Consider the following 25,364-nt stretch of genomic DNA (forward strand, 5'->3'; position numbering starts at 1 on the left):
AAAAACCAGGATTTATTTCATTCCTCGACCTTCAACTTAGTCATTTTATATATTGTTTTTAGATTTGATAGACCAAAAAGATTATGATACTTTGTAATCACTTTTGCAGCTACACTAATTACACTACACTACACTGTTATAATCGTATATATGTGTGTGTATATATATATATATATATATATATATATATATATATATATATATATATATATATATATATATATATATATATATATATATATATATATATATATATATATATATATATATATATACATACATACATAATATATATATAAGGAGGATCAGAAGCAAAAGTTTCCCCCATTCTAACTGTCTGACCGCCCCTTAGATGTTGTTAAGAGAGTACGGTATTTGGGTAACATCATAAATGAGGATATTTGTGATGATGATGACATCCAGCGTCAGTGCTGTAAGCTCCATGCTCAGGCCAATATGCTGGCCCGTTGATTCCATATGTGCACAGCTGATGTTAAAGTAAATCTATTCAGAGCCTATACACCTCTTTACACAGCTCACCTTTGGTGTAATTATACCACCAAAGCCAAGCTAAAGAAGTTGCAGGTAGCATATAATGATGCGTTCAGGATCCTCCTTAAGCTTCCAAGATGGACAAGTGCAAGCACTTTATTTGTTAATTGTTATGTCCCCACCTTCCATGCTCTGCTGAGGAATTTTATGTTTAAATGTATCTGTCAACAACATGAGTCAGAAAATTGTCTAATAACTGCACTCACTAACATCAAACGGAGTGATACAAGGTATACACATCTGGACTATGGAAACATTGGAACAGATGTTTGCATGTATTTTAATGTGTGACCTGTAATTCTTATGTATTTTATATGGAACCTTTTGAGTCTGTAATAAAGTATTCATCATATATATATATATATATATATATATATATATATATATATATATATATATATATATATATATATATGAGTCCTTATATATATATACGAGTCAAAGGATAGAGTTTAAAATCTTACTGCTGGTCTACAAAGACCTGAATGGTCTTGGACCAAAATACATGCTGGATCTGTTAGTTCCTATGAAGCTCCCAGACCCCTGAGGTTCATCTGGATCTGGTTTGTTGTGGTTCCCAAGAACCAGAACCAAGCAAGGCGAGGCAGCGTTCAGTTATTCTGCTCCTCACCGGTGGAACAAACTTCCTGTAGACCTGAGGTCTGCTGCAACTGTCAGCTCCTTTAAATCAGGCCTAAAAACATTACTGTTTACTGAAGCTTACTCTTAAATTAAATACTTACCTGCTGTACTCTACTGCCCTTATTTTTAACAGCTTGTGCTTTTTATTATTTTACTTCTTTTCTTATCATTTTATTCATTTTATTTGTTATTTACTGTCTAACTATGTCTTGCCGCTTTTAATGTCGATGTAAAGAACTTTGAATTACCTTGTGTTGAATTATTAAACTTGCCTTGCCTTGCCTATATATGTCAATATATATATATATATATATATATATATATATATATATATATATATATATATATATATATATATATATATATATATGTATACCGGTATGTGTATATGTGTGTTTATGTACCCTACACACACACACACACACACACACACACACACACACACACACACACACACACACACACACACACACACACACACACACACACACTTCTGGCACTGAGATTGTTAAAGGAGTAAAAGATCGGTATGTTTATGTCCAGCGCTGGCTACAGTTTGAGCAGCATTGTCGCGTGTGGCCGACAGGGGGCGCTGCGGAGCCGCAGTGTTGCCAGGGAGACGGCTGAAAACAACTGCAGTTCCACCAGCACAAATGGCTACAAGTGACTGAACTACAGCGGCTGAGAGCGCTCCTGTAAACACTTGGAAAGAAGCCGTGCCTTCCCCTGTGCGTCTCCGAGTGACCAGCATACTTGTTCTCTGGACGTTGGATCGTAAAACAGTAATTTTCAGGTAGCAGGACCCAATCTGCGGGTTATTTTTGGAAGCGGTAAGTAGACTTGAGTCTGCTGGGACAGCTACGTAGTTAGCTGCTGCTAAGCTAAGTCCCTCTCTGTTGTCACGCCAGCGCTGAATAGCAGAGATAAAAACTTTTACGCATTTAGAAACGTGTTTATTCGAAGGTTATGCTGTACCGCTCTTATTGCTGCTCTTCATGAGTGTGCTGCATCTTTTGTAAAGTTGCTCAAAACATGTGTAAACTGGAAGAGACTGGGCTGCTGTAATTCCTCTGGAAGTTATTTTGTTACCTATATTACCTAATTAAATTATTATATTACATTTATAATCATATTGTACATGTAACTAAGGCTACTCTTTGGATAATTAGGGAGGAAATCACTTGTAGGGTCAAATATGATTGTGGAAAGAGATAAATACAACTGATGGGCAAAACTAATATGCGGATTAGAATAAACAAAGACTTTTTCACCATTCTCTTGTAATATTGTCCATGTTTTTTTTTTAATCTATGTTGGGGTGAGGTATGTGGAAAAACCTGTGAGAATAAACGGTGTTGTTTATATCTGAAATGTTATTTTTAAGGTTTAAGTCCTTATTATCTGCATCAGTTAGAATTGACCTTTATGTATTTTGCATGTTTGGGCCTCTACAGTTATCTCAGTGCAGTTGATATTGTCAGGCTAATTTCATATCATGCGACAGGATTATCTTTTCTTTTTTTTTTTCATTTCATAAAGTATCACATTTTCCGTGACCCTGCAGAGGTCTGAAACTTGGTCCTGCTCAAGGTTTCTTCCCTCCTAAAGGGGAGTTTTTCCTTGCCACTGTTGTAATTATTGCTCGGGGGTCATGTTCTGGGTCTCTGGAAAGCGCCTAGAGACAACTTTTGTTGTATTAGACGCTATACAAATAAAATTGAATTGAATTGAATTGCCAGACAGAGTCTAGGCAAGTGGAGCCAAACCTCTTGGCATGGTCTTGTTTGTTTCTGTCTAGATGCGTGTGTGCCATTTATTCTCACTCTTCTACCTACAGTAGGTGCATGTCTCTCTTCCCAGCATCCCTCTAAAGTGCTGCCCTGGTCACTGAGCTACAGTACTGCATGAGATCCCAAGCTTAATTAAGCCCACAGGAACAGATGGTCCTCTAGCAGTTTCTGCTGTTTATCAGCAGTGGGCCGCCGGTCTAAATGCAGCTAAATGCTTCTGTAGGGAGGAGCTTGAGAGGTGTTGGGATAGACTTGCCAGACATAATTAGCTGTGGAGAGTTAAAAGAGGGGGAGGGCTGCCATTTGTGTGGTGAGGATATGACTGACTGCATTACATGACTGCCAACCTGGCTTTTAGGGCAATATTATGATTTTTACCCTTTTTTTTTTCTAAAGAATGGAAAACAGTGGAAATGAAATCATTGTCATCTGCAAACTTTTATCTGTTGGGCTTCCAATGTATTCATAATACATTGTTGAAAGTGGGCCATACCTTAAACACTATTAGATATTAAAACACAGAACTCGTACAGATAGTGTGAAAGTTTAAAACATGTTCTTAGTTTTTTTTTTTTTAAGATTTCCATACCTCTTTTTACCTGCACATGTCTCCATCACAATTATACATTTATATTATTTATATTATTGTGCATATCATCCCAAAAATATTAGATCTAACTTTAACACTCTACATTTTTGCTGGCAGTTATCAATAGCAGTGTGTCGCATATTACATATACTAGAATATTCTGGACGTATTTAACGTCCTTTTCAAGTACAGGAATCCTTTTCCAGAAGCCAGGATCTTTAGGGAGTTCTTTCCTCTATCCCCTTTATTTGCAAAACAGAAACCAGGAACTTAACACAGTCTCAAGGGAGACATTTTTCCCAAACAAAACCCTGGTTGAGAGGGTTTGATATTACATGGAGCCTACAGGTTGAGGCTTGCAGAGCTGAACATTTCTGGTTGGTGTAGTATTCACATCCCTTTATTTGACCTTTTTGTCTCAGTCATCACGGAATAAACATCTACAATAGTAAGTACAACCCACAGCTTGGCTAAAGGAATAGTTGTTTTGAACTCAGACATTCATGAAGCTTCAGTCAGCTGAAAAGACACAGCACACCCCATGAGCTGCAGAGGTCCATTGAGCTCCAGAAAGAATGAGGGGATTGATCTTTGACCCTGACATGGAAAGTGGTGAAGTCACAAGGAAGTGGTGAAGTCACGGGAATATAGTCTAAAGCAAAATTAAAAACACCAAAAACTATGTTTCTTCATGGTGTGTAGCATTTACACATTTTGCATGAATACACTTGAAGCACACTTTCTATTTAACCGTCTGCACAGGTTACTCTGTATTGACCCTACAATGGACTGTCAGGGAAGAGCAAGATGCTTCAACAGACTTAATTTGCTTAATATACCCTGTGCTGTAGGCCTCAGTGGAAATACGAAAGACCCAGAACTGTAATCATTTTTGTAACTCATTGAAAAAAAGCCTGCAGTTATTTTAATTGTGGGTTCAGTCGGTCATTATATGCAGCCAACTACAGATAGATATTCTAAATAAGTTGTTTTTGTGGATAGTTGGGGACAGGTGTGCTCAAGCAAATGGGTGGATGGAGCTGAACTGAGGGGATTCGAAGTGAGGCAAGAGAGCTCTCCAAGATAGGAGTGGTGTGATGTGAAGTGGTGTGATAGACGGTATAAGTAAATACTGGTTTTGATCAACATTTATCTGGCTGGAAGGAGGACAAAATGATAACAACTATTTGAAGATATATATGCTGTCTGTGTTATAGCATATCTGTGTTTTCAAAGCACCCCATCTTTCTAGATTATAAATAACAATTAAAGTTGCGGGTCTAGAAAAACCAAGTAGTTAGCGTGCTCAAACTTGTTACTTAGGGAGAGGCTTATAAAAAAATGCTCATAACAGCAAGGGGTGTACAGTAATGCAGAAAGCAATTTTTTGTACACTTATGGTTTAGTTTGCATGGACAAAGATTTGGCTCATTTTAAATATAAGATGATTTTTTTTTTTTCCCTTTAGCTTGTATTATTTCTGTCAGTGGATGCCCATTAGATGGTTTTTAGCAGTTGAGAGGTAAACCAACGTGCACATTCAGGTGGATGGATAAAACGTTAATAACTTAAACCGGTGTTTCCCAACTTCAGCCCTCGAGTAACCCTGGCCTGCATGTTTCAGATGTTTCCCTGCTTCAACACATCCTGACTGACATGGCTGGGTCATTAACAGACTTTTCCGGACCTTGTTGACATGCTTATGATAACCCTTACCGTAATTAGAATCAAGTGTGTTGAAACAGGGCAGGGCAGTGGTACTCGAGGGCCGAGGTTTGGAAACAGTGACTTAAACAACCATAGTTGCCGCAAAGCCAAAATACAGAGCACTGAGGAAGAAAATACAAATTTGACAAATTCTAGATGGATACATAATAATTTCAAAATGGCCATAAAGTTATTAATTTAGTTGATCGAACAGTTATGGTGAATATTTACAGTATTTTGAGTCAGCGTAAGGCATTTTATTATGTGTTTTTTGTCTATACAAACACATAACAATTTCATAATTTACAGTCTTGAATATAACAAAAATATAAATGTTGCTGTAACAAATGTTTCGTCTGTAGCTTTAGTGTTGTTCAAGCTACTAATAACTTTGTCTATTCAGCTGTCAAACTGTCGGAAGGTAAACCTGTGGTTTCTTACGAATACAGTATGATTAAAATAACTGTCACAGAGAGAAAATATTTTCCTGAAATTTTGTTTGTAATTTTAAAATAAATTGGTGATAACTTTTTTTCCAGGATGAGAGATCACAGAAGCAGCACAAAAAACAGCACCCCACACTGGCATGCTATGACCCCTGCATTGAAAACGGCTCTGCTATACTTCCTCGTTCCGCTCCAGCAGACCTCAGCAAACACTGGGGTGGTTTGAGCCGTATGCTGCTGCAACAGGGATGATTACATCCCATATGAACGGTTATGTTCAAGAGGCCTCCGGTCAGGCCGTGAGCCACAGAGAGAGGGCCGTGGACTGTCCAGGGGAGGAAGGTACCCTTGTCAAATCTTCACACTGCACTGACCACATGGAGAGGATTCAGTATTACCAAGAGGAGCTGAGGAACAGGAAAGAGGGGGACAGCAAGGGGAAGCATGACATCGACCCCAATGCTTCTCTCAGGCTAAAGAAGCTGTCGCAGAACCCGAAGGTCGGCATTGACAACCCCACCTTTGAGGGGAAGGAAAAGGCTACTATAGACACAAGCATGGATCCTGTCATCGGTGAGTTCAGCGGAGGAGGGCAATGAGGGCAAAAGTCTTTTCAAGGGTCAAAGAGGTTGGAGGGAGGAAGGGGTGTGCAAAGGAGGAGGAGGAATACCAACCTTGGAGAAGAATAGAAAATTGGGAGGTCTCACAAAATAATTGTGAAAACAAAGCAATCAAAACAATGGGTATTGAAGGGGGCGAGCAGAGGGCAGTGAAGGAGGAGAATAGTATTTTTAATGGCTTGTTTTATTGTTCAGCGAACCAGTTTTCTCTGGTTAGTTAAACTAAACACAAACACTGTTCTGGTAGGGGGGGAAACCACTTGGGTGCAGGACCAGGAAGATTTGTTTTGTGGAAAAACACATTCAAGACAAATATATTGTGGTCTGACTATAAAGTTTTTATTCTTTATTTACTAAAGGTTTTTTTTACAGATGATGATAAGGCAATCAAACTTCTGGCCCACACCGTTACTAAATCTATAAAACTTCAGTGAAATACGTTTTCATCATTATTGAATAGCTTTCTACAGATAAAATCTATGTTAGAAAAATGTTTTGCTCTGTGTACCATAAAAGGTCACAATCTTAACTTAATCTTAACATAAGGAAAGCTACGTTTTAAATAATGGTCTTACAGTCATTCTGGTGACTGAAACAAAAATGTTCAACTGCAGAAAATGTACACAAGAAATATTTTCTTTCACCGCAGTTCTTGAAGATATTAATGTCATGTTTAACGTTTCTTTGTGTATTTGGACATAATCAAATATCCTCTGCCCTTTACCAGGTCTTAAAATTAGGTAAAGGCAGCCTCAGAGCAACAACACAAGACATATTACAAAAACCAACCCCCAATACAAAAGAAGCCTGTGAGCCTACAAAAAGTGTGAAAACATAAATACAACTGAGATTTCTCATAATTAGAAAACTTTCAAGAGTTTCTAGTCTTCCCAGGAGTTGTAAGACTGTGTGCAGATAATTGAATTGAACTGAATTCATTCAGTTCAGTTTAAGTGGAAAAATTGCAAACAACCAAAGTTTATTCTTTTAAGCCACAGGTCTGAGTTAGCAAGTTAGATATGCATCAACAGACAATTAGACAAAATATTATAAAGAGAATTGTATATCAGACTTGTCAGTAGAAAGCTGTTTTTTGTTTTTTCCTCCTGGAAAAAAACAAAACGACAACATTCTAGCAAATTTTCCGGGTTGCAAAGTTGCATCTGAGTAAGCCACAAGAATATTTGAACAATATCTTCTGGACAGGATATGTTGTATTGATATAATGCACTGCACCACTTTAAGTGATGTAAAGTGTATATTGTAGACGCAAACTACATACGCATCTGTCAAGCACGTTGGCAGAGGGCTGATGTTTGGGGCTTTTGCAGCTACAAGAATTGGACACACTGCAGTCATTGAGTTATGCATTAACTTCTATGAATACTAAAGTATTTTAGAGTCAAATCTGAGGTTGTGTCTGACAGCTAAAGCCTGGACAAAATAAGGCCCTATCCACACGTAGACAAGCTGAGGCCTAAATGCAAAAGTATTTTATAAAACCAGCATACGAAGCCGGGGTTATGGGGGATCTGTAAACAATCATTTTTAAGATCATGCACCGGAACAGTGGGGCACCAGTAAATCCACATCCAAATGGCTGAACTAAAAATAACAATCTCTTTAACTGATGGCTGGTAATGTTGGTTCTAAACACTGATAAATCTGTTTAAAATAAATTTGTTACATACAACCTCTGAAAGTTCATTTTTCATGGAATTCATAGACAGGTATGAAACGTGGCGAAGTTTATACTATATCAAAATTTGGTAAAATGAAATGCTGGAAACATATTTCACTGCTTCAAGGGCTTGTACTGATTTTTATTTAAAGGGATTGTGACATGAAAAACACATTTTTCTTGATTTTTTGTGTTTTGTTGGGTGTCTTGACATCAATTACACCCAAAAAACAAGGAACTTTTAACATTCAGTGTATTGTGTGCTTTCTGGGATTTTCCGCATAACTGTGCAAAAACGGCGCATGTGGTTTGGTGGCGGGCCGTGACGTCAGGGCCCGCTAAATCACCGCCCCCTCCACCCAGCTCCCTGTCTCCTCTCCTCTCCAGTGCACCATAAAGGCTGATTTATGGTTCCGCGTTACACCGACGCAGAGCCTACGGCATAGGGTTACGCGGCGACGCGCACCGTACGCTGAACCCTACGGCGTAGGCTCTGCGTCGATTTAACGCGGAACCATAAATGAGGCTTAACAAGGAGCTGTTTAGAGCGTCTTTTGTTCTAATCACCGGAGGAAAACTGCTAAGAAGACCCGCGGCCACTGACTGGACTTAAGATAAGGGTACACTGCTGCTTGCATGCCTTTATTTTTATGATTGTTTGCTGTGGTTCGCCGTGCTGCTTTTCCGTGCATGCTTCGCCTGTCGCTCCCGGCTCCGACGCCGCTGTGAGCGTATGGCTGGAGGAGGAGGAGGTTTGGAGGAGGAGCGGAGCAATGATTGACAGGAAAGGGAGAAAAGGAAGCATTTTTCACGGCGCAAAAAAACACTGTAATAAAAAGCCAGGAAAAGAGTACTAGAGTTAAGTTTTTCTTGTTACACTCTTTTAGACACATTTGAGGGACGTTGGCCAAGACTTTTAATAGTGTTAAAAGCATGTTAAAAATGATGTCACAATACCTTTAATATATGCCTTTGTTGCTGAGCATTGCCAGTGTTCTTTTCACAATCTGTGTCTCTTTGTCAGGCCTGGAGGACTTACTGCAGGCTCTGAAGTGGGCGCAACACTGCTTGAATGATGCTCAGAGCCAGCAGGATGTGGATGTGATAATGCAGCTCCTTACCAATGAAGAATTCAGGACTGCCTACACCATCTACACCGCTGTGTCCCAACAGATGCACAGAGTTAGTCCCACCTCACCCCTCACAGCACAAGCACAGGACCTCTGCCAGGAGGTATGTGTAATGATCATTCCCCAGCAATTTCTTCATTGCTCCACGTGAAAATGTAGTTTATAATGTTGGGTTTAATTGAGATTAAGTTATTTAAGATTTGTAGATAAACATAGCCACTGCTTCAAGAATCTGACAAGAAAACCAGGCTGACTGGAGCCAAAATAATTACTCTTTCATTATTTTATTATTTCTTGTAAACACATAAATATACTTCAGAACCAACTCAGTACCCCATGAATCTAGTAGTGGTCACCAGAGATGAGGCAGGTTTTGAATAAAGGTGCTTTCGTTTTACTGGTCAATTAACAGCTTTGGTTCTCTTTATAATATATTATATTCTAAAGAAATATATAAAGAATAACGTTGCAAGCAAAGAGAACTGAACAGACCCAGAGATGATGATTGATTACATGTATTTTTCAGAAATTTAGCATTTTCTTTCTTTTTTGTTTATTTCTTAATTTTTTTTATCTCAAAATTTATATTGCTGCTGTGTCATTTCACTTTAAGGCGTGAATGAGGGATTTTCTAACTCAGCTTGATTTTAACTAATAAAGGCAGAGAAATAAATTCAGATAGAATAAAGATGTGAGAAGGTAGTTGGGACGAGGAAGAAAAATAGAGCTCATGCGAATCAGATTATTGACTTTATTGGTTCACTTGTTATTTGATTATTATTATAATAGAAACACTCGCACACATGCATGAGTGAATTTTCTTTGTCTCCCCCATCTACCAGTTTCCTATTTTGAATAAGGGTTTAGAGTGGTACCTGCAGAGATCCAGCACAGAAAGTGACAAAGAACAAGAAACCGTTTCAGGGAATCTGCCACATGTGACCTCCTTGTTGACAAAACATCAGCTAGCTTATTTTTGCAACAGTAACAGTAATTGATTTAACTAGTGAAGCAAGCCTCCGCATGTCGAGGGTTCAGATACAGCCCGTCACAGAGCACAGACTCTGCAGAAAGAGAAACTGTGTAGTAGTTTGCCATGAGAAATGTGGAAGCTCTATACATCAATGATGTAAACCAGTTATGTTTCTGGTGAAATAGTGTATGTCTGAGGTACAGCGTGTAGAGTTCATTCAGAGGACAGTCAGCAGCAGTGCGAAACAACTACTACACCAGTCATGACCATGACAGGTTTGAAGGTAGAGAGGCTACATGTCATCATCTGTTCTACCTTACACGCACCACACATTATCTTCCCGTGCACAGTAGATCAGTATATGGTCTCACACACCAGGCACAAAGAGTTTAAGCTGCAGCGTGTCTACACTAAGTGGCTGTGCTGTGCGGAGGCTATTGTGTAAACTAATCTCCCAGCAGCCCTCTGTGCTGGCTGAGCAGTGCAGCACACCACAGGACGAAGGCCAGGATCTGGGCAGCCAGAAAAAGAAACTCCAGCAGCTTATAGGAGCGTGGGCGGAGGTGCAGCGCTGCTGGGGGAGGGGCGGGGAAAGTGCGTCACCTTGTTAGTGGGAGCTTTGATTAGTGTAATGGATGAACTAAGCTCTGAACAAGAGATGAAGAGGCACAAGGGCAGAAGAAAATGAATGCCAATATTTCATTACTGCATACAATTTAGATTTTTGTATATCTGATTAAAATTAGGCCAAAAAACAAGTGATAACCATTCATTAATTCATCTTCAATTTGCATTAAAAGAAGGACAAAGTGGTGAAATAACAGATTATGTGGCGGGGTTGTAGTTTTTATTCAGTTAATCTAATTCAAAGTTGTAAAATGGTACCCAACTACTTCATCTGACTCTCAGGTTTAGAAGATTTACTCCCAGATTTATCGCACCATAACGTGTCTCTGTTTAGGTTCAGAGGATTCTCCAGTCAAGCCAGCAAAAGGAGGGTTTGGAGCTCAGAGCCCTGCTCACCAATCCTCATCTCCAGGTCAGAGATCGGATTTCCTGTCGCGACCTCTTCTTGACCCACAGGTTTATTATAAGAACAACAGTGTGGTTCAAAAAGACTACAGATTTAGAAAAAAATAATAATAATAATTTACAGTTTGTTTCGTTTATGATCCAGTGATTGGACTACTGTAAATATAAATAATGTTCTTCAGGACTATTTCTAAAAGTGAAACGGTTTCTCTTGCACCCCCGCGATGGGAGGTTAGAGGTCAGGTTATGAGGCTTAATGGGTTGATAGTTAGTTTTAGTTTTTTTTTTCAGTTTTATTTATTCGCACATATCAAAGGAATACAAAGAAATAATGACAATACAATAATTACTGCAGTGCAGGTGAGAAAAAAAGAAACCCAAGGTGGGCTTATGAAGGATTCTCACCAGAGATAAATACAAATAAGTAAACAAGGTAATCAAACTTTACAAAAGCAGCACATAGTTCAAAGACAGTTGAACAGTTTCACATCTCTACTGTCATCATATTTATTTGCTGAGGACAATAATAAGGTCAAGTCATGTATCATAATTTTAGGGGATGTTATTGCTTTGCTCAAGGACATTGAGGAATGGAAGAGGGTTACTTTGCAGATTAAATCCTTAAAGAAAAATGTAATGTATTTATTATGATGGGGACCGTTTTAAATGTGTGTTGGATGTCTGGTCCTCGCTTTAATGAATGACTGATGTAGGTGGCCTAAATGGGATTGTCTGGTCAATCACTTTTCTTTGCAATGAAAAAGCATGATTGGTTTGTTTCTTGCAACAATGTTCATCCATCTAGTTTAAAATCATTTTGAAAAAGCTGTTTTCATGGGGTCCAAATGTGGCTGTTTAGATGAAAAGACTGCTTTTGGCACAAGTGGGCAAATGAGATCGTCCTCCCTGGCGTACTACATGCTCCATCTTTATTTGAGGGACTCTTCACTACCTTTGTTGATGGAGACGCCCTGAGATTCTCCTTAAGGAAAAAAATGAGTCACATGGTCAAACTGCCATTTTCCATTAGTGAAGCACCAGGTTGTGAAAAGTCCTCAGGTTTATGACTCAGCTGTGGTTGAGGGTCCTGGCCGTGGAACGCCGGGGGTCTGTTGTTTGACCCATGTGACTGTGTGAACTACCGATTCCCCCCGATGGCCCTTTAACCCCCCCACTGAGTCAGAACCACAACGTAGCCAGCGGAGATGGTGTGATGAGATGTGAGCCTGCCTTGTGGCACAGAAGTGGGAACAGATTATGTCAGTTTCTCTGCAGGGAACCGGGGATCACATGATTCACCCCGCTGTACAGGTAACCAACTTCATAGCCAAAACTAATGGAGGCATGCAAGGGAGGACGACAGCTCCCTCAAGTCCACTTGTCTCTGTTTCATTGTTTTCTAGGACACCATTTCCTCTGGAGTGTAGAAGCTAAAGGAGTTTTGATGATTGATGGTGGTGGATTCTGACTCCTACATGCAGAGGGAGATTAAGACGGATTGTACCTACACCAAAGCTTAGCCCGGCCTTCACTCTCCCAGGTCCCCTTATCTGCTGGACAGAGAAACTAATTTGGACTGATGGTTATTAATTGAGGAGCATAGGCACTTGTCACATTTAATGAAGTGAGGGAGCAATCTCCGTCTTATTTTTGGCTTGGATCTGGGTTTGCTGACTGCTCTTGTTAAAAAAGATGAGGAGCGGAAAGGCTTTTAGTAGCAGGTGCATGTCTAAAGACACTTGTTTCACTCTTCTTTAACTTTCTGTTAGCTTTTCAGACACTTTGTTTTCACGCCAACCGGTAGTGTTGGCAGTAAAGGACGCTGTAAAAGACAACAGCCTCATTCATTCTCCTTGACTCTTGCGGCCTCTTCCTGTCTTCTTGTCTAGTTTTATTTGTACTTTATTTTTGAGTTAATAAGCTTTTTGGCTGTATATGTGTATGTACTGTATACTGCTTGATGTCTGTTTGTTCCTGTGTTCATTATTCATTTGTTCGTGTGGCAGGCACTGATGCAGGCTCATGACAGTGTGGCAGTGCAAGAAATGACTGAGGAAAATGTGACCCAGTACCTTGGAGAGACGGTTAAATTAGTGCGGCTGGAAAAGGCCAGAGACACGCCACTGGTGAGACGTCCTCTCCTTCTGAGTCACTGATGTCATAACTATTTGTAATCCTACATTTTCAAATTCTCTCCAAGCTATTTAGACTGCTTTATGATTTGTATGTGTCCTCTGAATGTATTGTAGCAGCATTTGAAAGCATTGTTATGCTTATATTCAAAAACTTTAGTTGGCACTGATTATAATTAATATTACAATAAGAATTTGAGTTATTCAAATAAGGACGGGAGTAAATGAGTCACTGGAGGCTCTTTTTGATCAAAGCGGCTCCAGAGCTGGTTGAGAGCCAGTATCTAACTGAGAAACTGCCAAGCGCTGGCCCTGGGTCAGGGAAACTGGTGCAACAATAGATGAGTTTCTGGATAGTGCCATCACAGAGGTTTCTGCACATTTAGGGGGTAGAAAGCTCATCCAGGATTGTTTGGCAGAACCAAAGGTCCAAAGCAGATGTGACAAGGCATTTAACTGCGCTGACTGCCAAAAGAAGATGGATGGAAATTGCCCAGTAATCTGAGGGAATCACAGCCCTCTGCCAAAAGCAGAGGATGATTGTGGATCCAGGCCAGTAAAAGGGCAGCCTGGGGCCCAGTGAGTCCAGAAAACCGCTAATCTGCGCAGAGACTTTTATGTATCATAATGGAAAAATCTGATCCTGTGTCATAAGACTTTACGTATTGTAACTACACAAATAACATAATTGTATTTACTTTAACATTTTGAGTGATGTCCGCACATCCACTACTATTTATGGACGAGAAACCTATTTATAGGTTTCCTAAGTGGACTAGGACATAACCCTGCCTGGTCCGGCTGTACGAGGACGGTAGCATCCGCACTGGGAAACCCAGTCAACCGGGCGAGCCGTCTGGTGCCGCCCTCGGGGAGCGGGACTTAGGAAACCAACCAGCCCAATTCAAATGGTCTGACTGTCATTAAAACAAACAACAAAAAAATACAGTGCAGTTTTTAGTGTTCTTCATCCAACAGAGACTAATAAGAAGCTGTGCATCAACAACGCGAAAACAAAAATAGTTGTTCCTCTTTATTTTTTCTTCTTTTTAATGTTTTAATATCACTGTGTTGTTTGTGATTAGTGACCTTTCATTTGGCAGCACCTGCCCATCTACTGGAAAGAGTGTATAAATGCCGTTTGTAGACGGGTTCATCAATACTGGCCAGATTTTGGAAATGCTTCTTGGCCTTGAAAAGAGAATCCGCAAACTACGATTTGCAACAGCTTGTATGAACACAGACTGGTGATTTTAAGGCAAAACGTTTGCAGAAAAGGGAAACAAATGTGATGTGGGCAAACTGTCTTCCTGCACTGTGGTCTTTTACAGAAATGCAGATATACAGGCATAAAAACATTTTAAGTGTTGTTATGAAGTGGCTGTGTGACAGCTCTTTAGTTGTGGAAAAAATAAAAGAAGGTTCTCAGTTTGAACTGGCTCTGAAATTGTTCTAGTACCAGCACCTGCTCAAAAAGAGACATAAGACTTACAGTTGTGTGAAAAAGTGTTTCCTGATTTCTTATTTTTTTGCATGTTTGTCACACTTAAATGTTTCAGATCACCAAACAAATTTAAATATTAGACAAAGATAACACAAGTAAACACAAAATGCAGTTTTTAAATGAAGGTCTTTATTATTAAGGGGGAAAAAATCCTATATACCTATATAGCCCTCTGTGGGAAAAAAAAACACTTTTTCACACAACTGCATTATTTAGCCTCGTAAATATTTACTATTATTGACACTTTCGTTTTAAAGTCCAGAGCAAAGACCTCTGTTGTCAGTTTTCTTCAAAACCTACTTTTAACATTTAGTACCTGGTTTTCAAGGGTACCCACAAGCCAACAGGAAGCTAAACGCCTCTGACTCTGCTAGTCATCCAACTGCATCTGACATGTTGCCTCTCTAGATTTTATATCTGCATAAAATGTGTTTAGTGTCATTTTTGAATTTTCCATGCCTGTATATGTGGACATCAGGGTGCAACGGTACGAAACGACATGGACGGCGTGGTGGTGAGTCGCGTGGTTAAAGGTGGAGCCGCGGAGAGGAGTGGCCTCCTCAGCGAAGGAGACGAGATCCTGGAGATCAATGGGATTACTATTCGAGGGAAACACATCAATGAAGTGCATGACCTGCTGGTGAGGCTCATTGTCAAAGTGGTGTCCGGGAACCTCGCTTCATTGTAGAGCACCTTAAAACACGTAGAATGCAGTTTCCAAAGACAAAGAATCTCTAGGGATGTTTAAAAAATCAAAATCAAAAGTGAGTTCTGTCTTTCTTTTGATAGCAACAAATGCAGGGCACTCTGACGTTCCTCCTCATCCCAAGCGCTCAGGTTAGGCCAGCCCCTCATAGACAGACTGTGGTAAGTCTCAACTGGTGTACCTGTGTGTCACTGAGAACTTCGGTCGATTCGGCATCTATATTGAAAATAACTTTGTCCATGTGAAATGTCCTCAGATGCACGTACGGGCTTACTTTGACTATGACCCCTCTGACGACGGCTTCGTGCCGTGTCGAGAGCTCGGCCTGTCCTTCCAGAAGGGGGACATCCTTCACGTCATTAGCCAGGATGACCCCAACTGGTGGCAGGCGTACAGGGATGGAGACGAGGACAACCAGCCCCTGGCTGGACTCATTCCAGGTAGGAATCGCACCCGCGCTGAGTACCAGGAAGTGGTCACTAAGTAACATTTTAACATCTTTGTTTTTTCCCTTCTTTTTATGCGGTTGTGTCATCATTATTGGCACTTACAGTATCGAAAACACACTTTACAACTGAGGAAAAGCTGGGGTTTTTGTCAGTCCATTTAAAATCAGTTCCGTTGCCAACTGGTTGATGTACATCCAGTTCTGAGCAGCATTCGTTGAATAATTCAACACCTTGTTTATCCATGGATATAATATGTTAAGTCAGACAGGTATATGTTATGCAATTGTGGACTGACGTAGTGGGAAGATTAACATCGTAAAGGACTTATAGCGGTATCTGTCATGGCTCCGGAAGGGTTGTCCTACTTCACGCTGTGATGATCTCAGATGGCAGTTGTAACGGTATTGCAACTGAACACGGGTCAAAATTCTGGATGATCAACTTTGAGTGCAACTATTGTCAAGATCTGCAGGGACTAAACGTAGAACTAAAAGGTTAGGAGACCAGCTAAGAACAAGCCTTAATCAGCTGCTGTCATAACCCACCTACACACAGATGTAAGATGGGGGGGGGGCAGTTTAGCCATAGAGTATAATGTATAAGATTTAATTATTTTACAAATACCACAATAGTGCAGTGGGTCTGTGTCAAGAAAACCAAAGCACTTAGAAACTATTTATTCCCTCATGTCCATATGTGTGTTATATTCGGTGGAGTAACAAAGGGCAGAGATTTGTTCATTTGTATTTTTCTGCTTTAAGCTGTTTTGATGGCTTCATTACAATCTTCTGTTTTTTTTTTGATTCAACAGAACAAAAAATCCACACAAATTAATGACAAAGAAATGAAAATTATTCTAAGTAATATTTAAGTATCAAAGCTGCACAGTATAAATTAAAAAAATATATGAATAAAAAGGGGGAGAGATAAAAAAACAAAGAAAAACGAACCCCAAAAACAAAGGAAAAGTAAATAAATAGATAAAAAGGAGGAATGAAAGAAGAGAGGGAGGGGGGATCCGTCAATCAGGAGGCAGGGACTGGAGAGAGTGGAAGAATGTAAGAAAGGGAAGACAATCTTCTGTTTTGACTGGGACTCTGTCTCGGTCCGTATAAATGATACTGTCTATCACCTTTTGCTTCACTGTCAAGCTGCGTCAGTGCGAGAACGCGCCATCATGAGGTGTAAACGCGCAAAACGACAAGTTCTGTTTTTCCAGTCTCACTTTTTCAGCTTTCCTGGGAATGTGCTCCTAATTTCCACGACAGCTGGCAGTGAACTTAATAGGATCGCTGCAATCTCACTGTGTGCAGGGGATTTAAGAAGAGAAGCAGCACGGTTTACTGTGGGGACATTTAGCAACAAAACTTATGTTCTGTAAATTGATAAAGAGATGGTCTTTGGTGTTGTGTGTTGGGGAAGTGAGACGAAAATGAGACGAATCGGTTGTGTTGAATGTTAAAGATACACATCTGTGTGATGACAGCTCTTGCACAAATTATACCTTTACCAAAAACCTGTCCTACTAACAGTGAAATCCATCATATACCAGGGGATGATTCATGTATGAGCCCCACATGACAGCTTCTCATAATTTCATAAGAAACCAATAAATTACTTTGCCCATCTTGTAGTGACTGGACACTAAGTCCAGGAAGAGAAGTTGAAAGCGACAAATAACAAGCTTTGGCACTACTATCCTAAGACTTAGCCCCATCTGGCACCTCCAGCAGATTAAAACAGCCTGCTGGAGGTGGAGGAAAACAAGGTTAAGCACTGGAAATGGAAAGTTGGCTGTCTTTTTGCCTTTTTTTTTATTATTATGTTGAGGAGGAGATAAAAGAGCAATAGTTGCCCTGCATAACCTTTGAACTTGGCATTAGTGTTTGTTTACTGACGAAAACAACAAGTTTAGAGTTAAGTAAAACGGAATTCTTTATTTATTTGTTTGTTTTCAGGTAAAAGTTTCCAACAACAGAGGGAGACCCTGAAGAAAACTGTTACAGACAACAGTCGGGACCAGCAGGGTAAGAAGTCCGATTCAACGTACGATCTGAAAACTGCCGTGGGTGGGATGATTGTTCGTCTTTTAAAACTGGTTTATTTAACTTGTTCAGGGAAGCTGTGGTCTTCAAAGAAGAGCAAAAAACAGAAGAAGAAGAACATATCAAACTTCAACCGAAATGCCGGTAGGACTTCTTTCTCGCGTCTCTCTAGGGGCGTGAGATCTGAGCTGGTTTAAAAGACATCTGCATACTTAACTCGTTGTCACTCCTAATTTACCACCTGTGAAAAGGCCGTTGCAGTGAGCGCTGTCGGACTGCCAAATGTCCTCCCCATTCAGTATCACGCCCACACCTAAGCTGGAGTTGACACACCTTGTGACTCTCACAGGAGCTTGTCCAGACTTGTTGTGTCACAAGTCAGATTAGACTTGTCTTTAGTGACGGGATCAGCAGGTACTTAAATGGCTTGGAGGTACCAGGGGTTTTAGGGTTCACACGTAGAGACACATCCTGAGGACAAACGCTGACACGCACATCACTCCAGTCGAGCTGCTCAGCGGCCGGCAGCGACTGCAGATAAACTGAGAAGGTCCCATGTGAAGACGAGTTGGTTCTGCACAAAACTTTCATACAAACAGGATTAATGTGGTATTTTATCAATCTCTTAAATCCCTTCTGTGTTTTCTGACCCCTCAGACTCAAAAAGTCAGAGGTTTGTGTAGATCAGCTGCTCAAGAGCTCAATGTGATTTGAGATGTAGGTCAGGGTTGCTTCTCTAACACTCCCCAAACTGTCCGTGCAGACTACGATGACATCCTGACCTATGAGGAGATGTCCCTCTACCACCAGCCCGCTAATCGCAAACGCCCCATCGCTCTGATTGGTCCAGCAAACTGCGGTCACGACGAGCTGCGGCGGAGGCTCCTGTCGGCAGAACCAGACAAGTTCGCCGTTGCCGTTCCACGTGAGTTCAGCAGGGCGTGGAAATATTGAATATTTATCAGAAAACAAAAACCCATCTGACTATTAATAAAGAATGAAATCATCCTTTTTTTCTCACCCGCAACACATTTTAAAGTTTCTGATGTCCCAGAAACAGGACATCAAAACAATCCACCTACAAGTGTATACGTTGCATTAATTCTAATCGATTTGTTGTTTTTCGTGGCCCAGACACGACCAGGAATCCCAGAATACATGAACGCAACGGACGCGACTACCACTTTGTGGGTCGCTCTGCCTTTGAAACAGACTTGTCGGCAGGGAAGTTCATCGAATCGGGAGAGTATGAGAAGAACCTGTACGGCACCAGCACGGACTCTGTCCGGCACATCATCAACTCTGGACGCATTTGTTTGCTCTGCTTACACACAAGGGTAAGAAACTGAACACCGGACCCTGTTTTTGTCCAACGTGTTAATTACAAAGCTCATTTCACCACCCATCTTCAGCCTTGATCTTAACCTCTGTGGTCCCGCCAGAACATAATGAGAAGTTTTCAAAAATTTAAAGAGATGTGACAATATTGTGTTTTAATGTACATTAATACAGTCCAGCAAAGAAAATACCTCTAACGTGTTTACTTTAGGATAACATTATTTATTCTAAACTTGGTCTATGCTTCTTATTTGTTTGTATGTGTTGTCTTCTGTCTGTAAGTCACTCCGGCTGTTAAGGTCCTCCAACCTCAAACCATATGTCATCTTCATCGCTCCTCCTTCTCAAGAACGACTACGCACCCTGCTGGTCGCAGAAGGGAAGACACCAAAGGTAAGCGCTCAAGGACAGAAAACCTTGTAACAGAAGTTACATTTTCAAACGGCTAAATTATTCATAAGATTTGTGCAACCTCAATAAGAAAAAGTAAAAAAATCTAAATAGAGCGAGAAAGATTATGGCTTTAATACAGCTATACAATCACTTAATTTATATATTGAGCACAGACCGGGCACTTTGGAGGAGTCTGCCTCTTCTTACACTTATTTCCCGTTTCCCACACGCAGCCAGAAGAACTGAAGGAGGTGATTGAAAAGGCCCGCGAAATGGAGCACAATTTCGGCCACTTCTTCGATGCAACCATCCTGAACACAGATCCGAACCAGGCTTTCCAGGAGCTTCGCCGGTTGATAGATAAACTGGACACTGAGCCACAGTGGGTGCCCACGTCCTGGCTGTGCTAGAGGGCTGTCGCATCTCAGCGCAAGACATCTCAGGGTAGAAGAGAGGAAACCGAGGAGCAGAACTGAAGACAGCTGCGTGGACAGTGCTTAAATGTCACTGAATTTCCACTTGCACATTTTCCTCATTTGTAGAGGAGGTGATTGTTGCCGCACGCTGCAGGGATGGACTCAGTCTTTTCTTTTCTCTATTTTTTCGGTATGTGTCTTTAATGCATTTTTTTTTTTTTTTCATGAAGGTACATTGATCGCAGTTTTATGCAAAATCATTTATTTGACATATAGAAATATTTCTATCGTATTCTTAATAGATATTTATAATTGTAAATATGTATTTACTAGAAAGATTGGTAAAATATTTTATTGTTACATTCGGGTGTATCGCGTGGAAATGGTACGTTCAGCTGGGAGAGTGTTAGCCTGGCCAGACTTATTTTGTTAAATGGGTCAAAGTCAAATCCAGAGGAGTCCAACTTTATTTTATTTTTTTTGTATTGATGTAGAGAAGGATTTGAATGACTGGCCAGGCTAGGAAAGAGCGTTACGGGTGGGTTTCCTGATAAAGCAGCAAACCAAAAATCCTCTTCAGGTAACAAACTGAAGTCTAGCTTTAGTGCTTTAAGTGCAACGTCTTCCATTCAGAGGTACAAGTGAGAAATCTGCTGTGAACTGCACAGATTTGAGCTAAATTCAACACCAGTGTCAGTATTATGTTGTGTTTATGCTGCGATTGCAGCCACCTCTGATTATCTGGGGGAGGGGGGATGTTGTGACTGTTGTTGTGCAAAGAATTGTTTTCTACCAGTGTTACTATGAAAAAGACATATCATTTAGTCTTAAATCCAACAAATGCTGTATTGCTTCTTTTGTTGCAAGGAACTTAGTAAATTATGAACACAATTTTCCAAAAGCACTAATAAAAATAAACGTGAACGGGTTGTGTTTTTTGTTTGGCTTTTTTAACTATTGCTGAGCAAGAACTCGGGGCAACATTTGGACGTTGAGAAGATTTTTATTCCTTTGAAGTAGTGGACTTAGTAGACTTAAACATCAAATTTTACAGCAGGGTCACATTTAGGAGGTTCTGTTGTAATGGCAAACAGTCCACTGAGGTAACCCCCGGGATATGATGTCAGTAGCGGGACGAACTTCCACGAAACAGACTCACACCGTCTGACATCTACAACCACCTTAAGCTTTACAGCATGCAATGGAGAAAACTAAAATATCTACACGTAGTTCAGTCACACGGAATGCTTATTTAATTTCACTTGTGAACCATGTGTAAACATTCTTTGTGATATTTGCTTTTTCCTTTTTATTTTAACTGTTGTTGGTAACACCAAAGAGGAGCGACACTTTAGTTCCTGTACAGTGACACGTATGGAAACACTCGCAACTTCCAGCACTGGAACAACAGAACAAATCAGCACAGATGTGGATACACACACACACACACACATGCGCACGAAAAAATACTTTTCTCACTTGATTAAGAAGACTGACTTGGCCAGAGAGGCACAAAATAAATAGGAGTGAAGTGATTGAGGTTGGAAATGCAGAGCGCTTCACTCAAACAACAGGTCCTCATCTGTCTCCTCTGTCAGCATGTTGGCGGGCTCCGCGATGGGACCCAGCTTAGCCAGGCGCGCCGCGATCTCCAGCTCCGTCCTTTCCCTGAGCTGCTTCTTCTTCTCCTGGATCTTCTTCAGCCTGGCAGAGAAGAAAAATGAAATCAAAATCAGATATTAAAAGATTATACAAGGGGGGAGTAATAAAAAAAAAAAAAGACCTGTGAGGAGGAAGCCTAATGTAGTAAAAAAAAAAAAAAAAGACCCAGACCAGAACATGACCCTGATGTACAACAAACCTTTCAAATGTTTAAATTAAGAATTGAAAAAAAAATTGAAATTCAAGACGTGGTTCAGAAAGGAGATCACCTGTAAAACTCCTCTCGCTCTCTCTCATCCAGCTCTGTGATGATGTAGGTGAGAGTTCGATCGATCCTGGGAATAATCACTACAAAGTTCAACAGAGATCATTTAGATTATAATCATCGTTACAGGGAAACTACAGTCAAGCGTCCAGTGGCGGTTTACCATGCTCAATGGCATTCACACGGCGGTTGGTGATCTTTATGGCCTCATCCAGAGTGACAAAAGATGTCTGTAGACAAACATTAAGCAGCACATCAGTAGTTGTTTTTACTCAAAAGGATACATTTCTAAAATATGGCATATGTTGAAAAGAAGACGACAACAAAAAATCATTCTATTTATAAGAGACAACCCTTTTGACCTGCAAGGAGGCCAACTCCACGAGCAGCTCAACAGCTCGGGCGTAGTTCCTCTTCAACCTGGAGAGCTGCTCTCCTCCTCTAGCCAGACCAGTGAGCTCATAACCTGAAAGACACACGCAGTAAAGCTGAGGGCTCCTTGTGCTTCACTCAGCACTAAATCTAACCTGCACACATGAAACATGAACGGAGAAAAGCAGACTCCACTTACTGTCTCCACCTTCTTGGTAATGCTCAAAAACCGGAAGAGTGACACCTGAGAAAATAAATCCAGCACGTGTGAAGAACTGATCACTCATGATAAAAGTTTAAGGATTTTTTTTTGTTTATGCTTACCTGCAACATTGTCCTTCTTGGCTCGGACCTTGACCTGGGCTTTGTTGACGTTCTGGATTATAGTCGTACTGTGGACACAGTTGGGTTAATGACTTGATGCTTGTTTCTTGTCGTTTTCCTTAATACTTTATATTCTCACGGCTTTTGCAGGGGTAAAACAACTCAAAAATAGAAGTAAAGTTATTTAGTGCATTAATCATTGGGGGAACGAGCTTAAAATCCAGATATGCAGATATGTCATATTTAACCATCAAAACTATACCAACTAATACAAGTTGCTTTACAAAGGTTTGAAAAAATATACCGGTATCCTGATACCTGCTTCAAAAACCAAAAGACGATTGCTTTCCTCATCTTATTTGTCACTGACCCAACAACAGATCAAGACTACAGATGCAAATGTATCAAACTCATCTCAGTGTCACTGGAGTGTCGTTGCCCGTCTTACCTGAAGTCTCCAGCTGCAAATTTGGCTTCAGCCAAAGAAAACGCTGCTTCTCTCATGACCTCTCCCATTTTGGTTTTAGTCTAAAAGACACAGAGAAGAGAACTAAAGAAAACATCTTACTGATGAGGATTAATAAACTCCTGTCAGTTTATTCATACAGCATCTACAAACAAGGAATTCTATTCAGGGGGAATGATTCCTTTTGGAAGTTGTACCAGTAGTTAGTTATTCCTGTTTCTAACCCTGTATTTACCCCCTGAGCTTTAACAAGAACTGAAGATTACTGCAATTTGTGATGGTTATTTAACTCTATTGCATCAGTTACGTTTTAGATAAATGTGCCAAAGTGACAGATAAATGTCAGTTATCATTCTTTCTTTTGTTTTAACTGACTTCAATAATTTTGCGAAGGATCTGACGAAAGCGCATGGAGAGAGCGTCAGATTTCTTCCTCAGCAGGTTGCGGCCAGTCTGCGCTCCTTTCAGCCGAGCCTTCATGATGGTCTGAGCCCTACAAAAACACAGGAAGCACAAACTTTTAATCATGTACTGGATTCTGCATCACTAAATCACACTTGGCTGTGTAATCAAGATTACACAGCCAAGTATATGTTTTTTATCTCATCAGTTGTTTATTTGACCAATTCTAACCCTCTATGAAGCAATGCTGCACTTGGAAAGAAAACCCTTTTTTGCAGGTTCTTTTTGTTGTTTTTTTTGGTCCAAAAATTGTCATTGAGCATGGGCATGTTGCAATGACAATCATTTTTTTGATATGTTGTGCAGCCCTGGTGACTGCTTTATTTGATCACATTAATGAGTGAAAGAGATCTGGTGAAACAAGGATGCCGTGATCCAGACTGAAAATAGCATAGAAGATGGTTACTAATACGACCATGACACCGTGTGAATGATCATCTATCCAAAAGAGCGTTACTGCCTAAGATGACCTTTGTGACATTTGTTTCATTTTCACCCATTTAAAAATAATTGTCTAAGGACAAAATCACTGTTAATATTTATTGCAAAAGCATTACTGGGTAAACTACCTCTATACATATCCAATTTATTAAAATATTACTCTAGTAGCTATAACACTAGATCATCAGAGAAAATTCTCCTCATGGTCCCAAACACTGGAACAGAGTTGGGTAAATCGGCCTTTTCCTTTTATGCACCGCAAGCTTGGATTGAGCTACAACACATACTCAACTTGAAATATTTACCCTCTCTTAACATGTTCAAACATATGTTAAAATCATTTTTCACAGAACAATGTCATTGTTTTTAATCAAGTGTCATTCTTTGTCATTAACTCTTTTTAGCTTTCTGATCCTTGTATGTTTTATGTTTGTTTGTTTCTTGTTTTGATATGTTTTTATTTGTTTTGTAAAGTTACTTGTCCTTGTATGTATTTTCTTTTATATGAAACTGAATTTATTTTTCTGCTGCCATCTTGACCAGGACTCCCTGGTAGAAGAGATATTGTATCTCAATGGGACTTTCCTGGATAAATAAAGGATAAATAAAATAATAAATAAATTGGAGAGTGTGATCTTGTTCAAAATAGTAATCTGAGGTACCACATTCTGCACTGGACGTGTTTAAAATCAGCAGAGCTTGCACACTCTTTCCACCAAGTCCCCCCCAGTGTAAATCACTGACAAGGTGTGATGGAAACATCACATGACACAAGAACTCTTCCTCTTTTTAACAGCTCAGTGCAAAACGAGAATGTGACACCTTCACGGGAGATATATATATATATATATATACACAGGGAAACATATTTCTTAATAAATAAATACTTAACAAAACAGCGTTAAGTGGTTTGATTAGGAAGCTACACTGGGTTAGCAACTTAGCAATCAAACAGGCTGCTTACATTCTGGAGGGGAAGATGTCGATCCTCTCTTTTCCAGACATCTTCTCGTCTTTTTGATCGACACTTGCTGTCCTCTGCTCCTGATCACGCTCTAGGTGCAATACGTAAACGTTACTTTAAATGCCAAGTAACCGTTCTGTAGATATTATGGTATGATGTGTATCTTCGTGGAGGATTACGGGCTAAGGTTTCGGGATCTTCGTCCGTGACAATCAGCTGACCTCTAGTCACGTGACCGCGGCGGGCTCGCTCTAGACTGCGCA

At 40.2% G+C, this 25,364-nt stretch overlaps 2 protein-coding genes across 3 annotated transcripts; one reads left to right on the forward strand and one right to left on the reverse strand.

The window, feature by feature from the left end:
* Nucleotides 1-1,767: 1,767 nt before the first annotated feature.
* Nucleotides 1,768-21,067, forward strand: pals1b (protein associated with LIN7 1, MAGUK p55 family member b). Of its 2 annotated transcripts, XM_061707343.1 has the most exons (14): nt 1,770-2,024; nt 5,820-6,299; nt 9,052-9,260; nt 11,092-11,169; nt 13,169-13,288; nt 15,277-15,438; nt 15,588-15,665; nt 15,761-15,944; nt 17,912-17,980; nt 18,071-18,142; nt 18,762-18,923; nt 19,133-19,335; nt 19,619-19,729; nt 19,963-21,067. In XM_061707343.1, exons 2-14 carry the CDS (start codon nt 5,975-5,977, stop codon nt 20,137-20,139), a joined length of 1,950 nt encoding a protein of 649 aa, XP_061563327.1. In that variant the 5' UTR covers nt 1,770-2,024; nt 5,820-5,974; the 3' UTR covers nt 20,140-21,067. The 2 variants fall into 2 exon arrangements, with proteins under 2 accessions (XP_061563328.1, XP_061563327.1); XM_061707344.1 differs by lacking the exon at nt 11,092-11,169 and having other exon boundaries at nt 1,768-2,024.
* A 78-nt stretch (nt 21,068-21,145) lies between these two features.
* Nucleotides 21,146-25,333, reverse strand: atp6v1d (ATPase H+ transporting V1 subunit D). The gene is made up of 10 exons (XM_061707346.1): nt 25,281-25,333; nt 25,102-25,192; nt 23,610-23,727; nt 23,217-23,296; nt 22,769-22,836; nt 22,644-22,688; nt 22,435-22,538; nt 22,236-22,302; nt 22,077-22,155; nt 21,146-21,849 (listed from the first exon to the last, which is right to left on the reverse strand). Exons 2-10 carry the CDS (start codon nt 25,140-25,142, stop codon nt 21,705-21,707), a joined length of 747 nt encoding a protein of 248 aa, XP_061563330.1. The 5' UTR covers nt 25,143-25,192; nt 25,281-25,333; the 3' UTR covers nt 21,146-21,704.
* Between the last annotated feature and the right edge of the window lie 31 nt (nt 25,334-25,364).

Source organism: Cololabis saira, chromosome 18 (assembly GCF_033807715.1).
Source record: "Cololabis saira isolate AMF1-May2022 chromosome 18, fColSai1.1, whole genome shotgun sequence".
NCBI classification, from domain to species: domain Eukaryota; kingdom Metazoa; phylum Chordata; class Actinopteri; order Beloniformes; family Belonidae; genus Cololabis; species Cololabis saira.

What these genes read in the sequence shown, in the direction of transcription:
- pals1b (XM_061707343.1), top strand. Translation starts at nt 5,975, where the DNA reads ATGATTACATCCCATATGAACGGTTATGTTCAAGAGGCCTCCGGTCAG. An exon ending in CACAGGACCTCTGCCAGGAG is followed by an intron (nt 9,261 to 11,091) that starts GTATGTGTAATG and finishes GTCTCTGTTTAG; the next exon opens with GTTCAGAGGATTCTCCAGTC. An exon ending in AGGCCAGAGACACGCCACTG is followed by an intron (nt 13,289 to 15,276) that starts GTGAGACGTCCT and finishes TGTGGACATCAG; the next exon opens with GGTGCAACGGTACGAAACGA.
- atp6v1d (XM_061707346.1), bottom strand. Translation starts at nt 25,142, where the DNA reads ATGTCTGGAAAAGAGAGGATCGACATCTTCCCCTCCAGAAT. An exon ending in CAAGAAGGACAATGTTGCAG is followed by an intron (nt 22,689 to 22,768) that starts GTAAGCATAAAC and finishes TTATTTTCTCAG; the next exon opens with GTGTCACTCTTCCGGTTTTT. An exon ending in TTACCAAGAAGGTGGAGACA is followed by an intron (nt 22,539 to 22,643) that starts GTAAGTGGAGTC and finishes TGTGTCTTTCAG; the next exon opens with GTTATGAGCTCACTGGTCTG.